The 6,669-nt window shown below is 35.4% G+C and overlaps 1 protein-coding gene across 6 annotated transcripts; it reads left to right on the top strand.

The window, feature by feature from the left end:
• The first annotated feature begins 439 nt into the window (after positions 1-439).
• LOC21397839 (arginine/serine-rich coiled-coil protein 2) lies at positions 440-5,914 on the top strand. 6 transcript variants are annotated; one of them, XM_024176347.1, is made up of 8 exons: positions 440-541; positions 1,137-1,181; positions 1,277-1,418; positions 3,083-3,940; positions 4,028-4,183; positions 4,824-4,924; positions 5,277-5,345; positions 5,504-5,914. In XM_024176347.1, exons 3-8 carry the CDS (start codon positions 1,289-1,291, stop codon positions 5,735-5,737), a joined length of 1,548 nt encoding a protein of 515 aa, XP_024032115.1. In that variant the 5' UTR covers positions 440-541; positions 1,137-1,181; positions 1,277-1,288; the 3' UTR covers positions 5,738-5,914. The 6 variants fall into 6 exon arrangements, with proteins under 6 accessions (XP_024032115.1, XP_024032112.1, XP_024032114.1 ...); XM_024176344.1 differs by having other exon boundaries at positions 1,137-1,185; XM_010114560.2 differs by lacking the exon at positions 440-541 and adding an exon at positions 553-850 and having other exon boundaries at positions 5,541-5,914.
• Positions 5,915-6,669: the final 755 nt, after the last annotated feature.

Raw genomic sequence — 6,669 nt, 5'->3', positions numbered from 1 at the left:
CAAAAATTATTTATTTATTCATTTTAATCATTTTTATCTCTTTCTTTACTTTTTACCCTAAAATTTTATTTTTTTTTCCTATTTTGCTTCTTTTTAAGATTTTATATTCAAATTTTATATATTTTTAATAATAACACGGTGGCTATAATTTAATATACGGATTATTCACTGAGTAGTGAGGTTAGAAAAAAGAATTTATTTAGGCACCGTTCTTTTCGCTGATTCGAGTTTTGTTACAGTAAAAAGCTCTCAGAAACAGTTATATTTAACTTTTTGGCTACAGTAAAAAGCTCTCACACAACATCACATCTCAACTCGAATTAGTGAACCGAACGGGCCTTTACGCATTTGACACGTGCGACCTGGGACCGTCTCAATTCGTGTCATATCATTGCCTTGAGAATTTTTTTTAGAAGCCCAAAAGAGTCATTCTCCCACTTTAGGGCGAGAACCAGGTTTCCCATTTTCTCAGACCAAAATCCACAAAACCGAGCAATTGTCTTTACTAAATGAATCGTTTCCTTTAAAGCTTCTCAAACAGGTGCGAATAGTTCTTCTCCAATTTCCCCCTTTTTTTTTTCCTTCTTTTTTTCATTTCAAAATTTTTTTCCCTGTGGTCTGTGTTAGAAACCCTAGATTCGTTGTCTTTTTTTGTTGAATTTGATTGCCCAGAAAACACCGTAGAAATTAGAATAGGGTTCATGTTTTCTGCGTTGATTAATTTTTTTTATTTTGTTATTATTTTTTTTCAACCCCAAAACTACACAGATTAAGGCGGAGTATTTTGGTATAGTTTCAAAATTTACGTTTAGGGTTCATGGGATTGACAATTTGGGAGGGATTTATTGAGGTTAGTTCGTCGTTTCATGATGAAGCAACTTTGTTGAACCAATATGTTTTTTATTTTTTATTTTTTTAATTCTTTTCTTTATTAGTGTGGAAAATTTAGATTTTGGATTTCTGATTGAGGCTTATATATACTTTTTAAGTCGGAGAAGATTATTTTTCCATGAGAAATAATGTTCATACCCTTAAGTCCATAGGTTGATTATAGGACACTAAAAGGTTGTGTTAGTTCCTACTTCCTAACATTTCTTGTAGATTTATCCTTTATTGACACTGCTTTTGCTTTTCAGCAACCTCAGGGTTTTTCTCTCGATTTTTATGCGTGTGCGGAGTTGGTTGGTAGTAAAACTAAAACACCGTGGATTCAGTTTTAGTTTAGTTATGCCATTTTTTTTAATCATTATTAAGCTAATGATGTTGCTTCTGCCAGTTGTTAGATACCATGGATTCTAACTTGCAATCTCCGAATCAAGATAATGTGGATGTAAAACCAGCATTTCGCAAACCTACAACTGATGCGACCAACAGGAAGTATCGGCGTCATTCTCCTGTTAGCGGATCACAATCTGATGGTTAGTTTTTCAATTGGGTTTATCTTTGAAGGAGCTAAAATAGGCTCTGATAGCTACCCTGGAAGAAAGTAGTAAGTAATTGCTTAGCATATTAATAATTGGTAGGGGCTTATTTCTTGTCTGCTCTGTATCTAGTATGATTGGTTGAACTATTCTTTTTTCCTTTTTTGCTGATATCTATTTTGTTATCTAATTCTGGTGTAAAATTTGGGATACGTAAATTTTGCGTGTCATTACTCTGTTAATTTTATTCTGTAAATGTCGATTCTCTTTGAAGATCCATGCTTTTGTAGCAGCTAGGTACATTAGAATGGATATAATTATGTTAAAGACAGTTTAGTAGGTGCTATCAGAACTTTTGGAATGGTAAAAAATTTTCCACCAAAGATAAGAAGTTGGGATGTAAAATTTAACTATTTTGGAGATTGCATTACATTGCCCTGAAAGAAGAAGGATTGATCATATAAGGTGCAACCTTAGGCCCTTGGGAGACCTTGCACTCAGATTTGTTGTGGGAAATGATCTTGAAAATTTCACTAGCAACATTGTTTGTCCAATAGGTAGAATTCTGACTTGCAAGGTTCACTATGCAGTATAGTATTACTTGCGGTAAAGATTTAGGCCTTGTTCTTTTCGCAACTCAAATCACAACTCAAACTTTTTTGTTACAATATTTTCTCTCACAAAACTTCAAATTCTTTTTTGCTACACTTTTGTTTTTCTCTTACATAAAAAAAGTTAAGTTGTGATTTGTGTTGTGAAAAGAACACACCCTTATATCTTAGAATCAGAATTGGATAGTCATGGTAATGATCTATTTGATCCCTCTGCAATGACTAAGTTCAGGTTTCCATATCCTTTTGCCCTTTTTTCCAGATTCAAAGGCGATGTATTTTGTAGATATCAACGAATTGCTGAAAATTTTGTTACTTTTATAATTGATTAGGGAATCAAAGAATTCATGTCCTGGAATCTCAAAAAATTTTCTGTTGAGTTTTGGTATGTTACAGGTGATTAGTTGGGTGGTTCTTTTGGTACACAACTTCATCATACTATATCACTTTTAGTTAATTAGGCATTCGTGTTGTTTAAGCTTTTGAATCTAATACCTTTTAAGGTAATTTCTAGCCTATACAACACTTCTTGAGGTTGTAATATGAAATTTACACCGTAATGGGCCTCAACAGTGAAAATTCCCCTTTCATATATGATTTTGCCTTTCTCCTTTTTGTAGAGGAGCATACTTGTCATTGCCACCCTGATTTTGGCACATGCTTCTTGGTGCAACAATTCTTTTGATGCGTTTTTAGTTTTTCCAAAAGAAATGTAGTAAGTGCACACATTGCTTGTGTCGTGAAAGTACTATTTCACACAGTGCCAGAACACCACTGGCTGTAGATGGACTGTTTTCTTGGAGCACGTCACTTACGTTGCTACTGTTTAAGTTATCTTGCATCCAGAGAATAGAGTTGCTTTCTTTTTGGTTACTGTTCTTTTGGTTTTTTGGCCAAATTGATTCATTGAATGACGACAAAGTATTTACTTTGTAGCTGCTCTAGCATATCTCATTAATACCATAAATTTTAGTGCAATTTTTTAGTGTGTTCGTCAATTTTCTGACTGATTCTATGTTTGGTGGTTATATAGCTTTTCTTTGTTTGCAGGGAGTCCTGAGCGTGAGCGTAGTGCTAGCCCAAAATTGACGGGGGAAGATCCTAGAAGAGTCCATGAAAGTCAATCAAGACGGAAGGACGATGGCAAGGAAGTAGACAGGGATTCATACAGGAGTCACTACGGTAGGGGTAGTGATAGCTATAGACATTCTGACAGACAGTTTTCTAGGAGTTCACATAGATACTCCAGGCATGATGATTACAGCAAACACGACAAGCATGCAGATGACGAAGAAAGAAATCATCGTAGGTTATCTTCTCGTTCTGGGTGGGAATCAAAAGGTGGCACTCATATTGACCATAGCAAGTTGAGGGACCATTTGCGAGATGGGGGCAAGTACTCTCGTGATAGATATGATAGTTATTTGTATAATAGCAAAGACAGAGAAAGGGAAACCTCATCTCTAGAGCATCACAAATATAATGATAGGGATTCATCATTTGATAAGGCCAAATCTGGCAAGAGACATCCACATCCTGAAGATGTTGAAAGGGAGAGGCGTGGAATGGAAAAGGATGGTCAAGATGATAAGAGGGATTTCCGTAGGAGTTCAGGAGATTATAGAGGTGATCGAGAAGAGGTCAAGGGGCATTCAATTGACTTTTATTCAAGGAATCGTGCTAAAGAATGTTATAAGAATGAGGCAAAAGAAATTGATGGTCAATGCCTCACCAAAGAAGGAAAAAAGAAATATGATGATGTAGAAACCAATAGGAGCAATGATCAGTACATTAGAGAACCTGCAGAACAGTCTGGGGAAAAATCAGTTATTGGGAGCGAAAACCAAGAATTTCTTTCCAAAAGGCAAAAGTTTAGCTTGGATAAGTACACTGATGCAGGGAAAAAAGGTCCTTTATTTCTTTCTATGATGGTTTATAAAGTTATAATGGGTTTTTTGTTTAAACATCATTTTGAACTCATTTTCCCGTGATTAGTTTCAAAATTCTCGACTGTTGCTGATGTAAAGGAGTCTAGTCCCCAGCAACCGCCGGATCATAAACTGACAGCAGGTGAGGACCAGGTGAATGTCTCCAACTTTGCTAATGATCTGAATGCTGCAAAAGTTGCTGCAATGAAAGCTGCTGAATCGGGTACGTGTAACTCTATCTGAAATAATGCTCCATACAACAGTAGAATGGGTGAATTATTGATTATTTTGCATTAGCTGGTTCCATTAGCATGTGATCATTAGGTTGCTTATGGTTGTATTTGATGGTAACTTCTCTCCAGGCTCTGGTGTTTTGTGGTAATGTCGCTTTTATTTATTTATTTTGAATTTCATACGCAAAGAACCTCAATGACATACAGGTTTTCAGTTCTTTCCTATTGGTATAGTTGTGAAATGACTTTTCATTGTGCAAATGTTTGTGCTGCAAGTGAGCCAGACTGCTAGTGTATGAAACTGAAAACTTAAAAGTAGTATCCAGTTAGATCTTAGAAGCATATTTGGATATCCTTCCTGCATTGGCAGATGCTCATATCTGCCTCATTATCATTTCTTCACCTCTCTTTGATGAGAATGGTGATGATCGTTATAATTGTTATGAATTAGATATTAACTATCGTATTCAACTACTTATTCACTTTCACTGAATTGTTGGAGCATTGAATATGCCTGAAACTGAGTCTCGCTATCAACTGATAGAACAATTTGTTAATTGATATTCCAACTCTTTTGGGAAAAGATTCTTAAATCATACTCATTTTTGAGGTTGTTTTGGCATGTCACAGTTAATAAGAACCTTGTTGGAGGGGTCGGAACAGGATTTATGACTGCTGACCAAAAGAAAAAGCTGCTGTGGGGAAACAAAAAGACTACAATTGCTGAAGAAGTATGTCCCATGATTTATTTGCCTTCTTCTTTTTTCTTCTTTTTTTTTTTCTGTTTTTTTTTTTTTTTTTTCCCCTCGAATCATATCTGAAGTTTACAGCTATGGCACAATTAGATTTTCTTTGGAACGGCATAAAAATAAAACTGATGGCTATTCATGTCTTTCATACCACAGAGAATTACAAGCTTTGATGTTTTGAGCAACATGCCTTGGCCAAAAATAAGTTATAGCATCAAAAGAAAGAATTTAAGTTGTGCCATCATAATTGTTATAAAGTGCACGTAGGCTACTTGTTTTTGCTAATGGCTGCTCTGTTATAAATTAAAAGATACGATCTTTTCAATTTTTGCAGTCTGGGCACCGCTGGGATAGTACTCTGTTTTCAGACCGGGAACGGCAAGAAAAATTCAATAAACTCATGGTAAATCTCCCTTATGTGCAGTGTTCGAATTATATGTAGTCAACATGACTAAAAACTTATCAGACAGCAGCAAAATCTTTTTGCGCGTTTTTTACTTGTTCCTGAATGACTCAGCTTACTCCCTTAGTAGTTTCTTCACCTACTGACACAATTTTTAGAGTCTGAGGTTGCATTGGTGCCTATGGCCAATTGTAGGGTGTGAAGGCCGATCAGAAAGCAGATCACAAACCCGAAAACCAAAGTGGCAGCGACCTTCTTCAAGCAGAGAAGCAGAGGGAACTCCAGCTGGATTTAGAGAAGCAGTACACTGCGGGGCTGCGGAGAAGAGATGGCCGTACTGTTGGACTGGGTCTTTGAGCATCTGGTGTAGAAAATTTAGGAGTTCATTCTGAAACTTTCTGATTTGGCCTTTAATCATCTTGTTTACATGTACAAGAATTATGTCACTTGTGGTTCCATACTTCTGTCCTGTAAAACATAAGTTCTTGCTGTTCGACTTTTCAGCTTTTGCTGAAAATTTGATCTTACATGATATTCCAACCGCTGAATGCTGTGTAAAGTTTGCCAAACTTTTTGCAATGTTTTTGTGTGGTTGCAAAGTTTTCCATTTATTAAAGCTTCCGTCATGTCCGTGGACTTGTCTTTTGGCTAGTGATTTTAACAAATTTTCCTTCAAAGTATGGATTGCGGAGCACATATATATATTTTTTTTCTCATCTTTGATTCACAGGCCAAGTAAACATGCAGTGCATAGAGCTTCTACCTAGCTGACCGAGAAAAGAACAAGATCATAACAGGAAGGTTTGTCGCAAGTCACAACAAAAGTAGGATAGAAGAGAGGACAACATCGGAGACCTAACCTGGTAATTATTAACTTGAATATGTACATTCCTTCTAATATCTTCTTGCTATATATATATATGTATGTATATATATATATATATATATATATAGTACGGTCAATTTCTTTTTTCACACAGTAAAATTTAGCAAAAACAAAATGAATGAATTTCAGCAAAAACATTTGAAGAATTCTTTCCGAGCGTGAGAAAAAGACTATGATAGGCACATTTTTCAACCGTTTGTAAAACTCTTATATTCTTGAGGCCCTAGAGAATAGAGCGGAATTTGCAATTTGATATGAATTGATAGTTTAAAACCACCGGTAGATTTTATTTTTAACATCCTACTATAAAATTGTTGGGTAAAGAAGACACGTACCTGTTAAGAGTGTACGAGTATAGATTTTTATTTTCTCTTGATCAATATTTTTTTAAGCAAATAATTATATTAACAAAATAGTATTAATTAAGGATAAAAATTT

This window comes from Morus notabilis, unplaced genomic scaffold (genome assembly GCF_000414095.1).
Source record: "Morus notabilis unplaced genomic scaffold, ASM41409v2 Scaffold224, whole genome shotgun sequence".
NCBI classification, from domain to species: domain Eukaryota; kingdom Viridiplantae; phylum Streptophyta; class Magnoliopsida; order Rosales; family Moraceae; genus Morus; species Morus notabilis.
The sequence above is the reverse complement of the archived record's forward strand: the minus strand, read 5'-3'. Positions and strand labels throughout refer to the sequence as shown.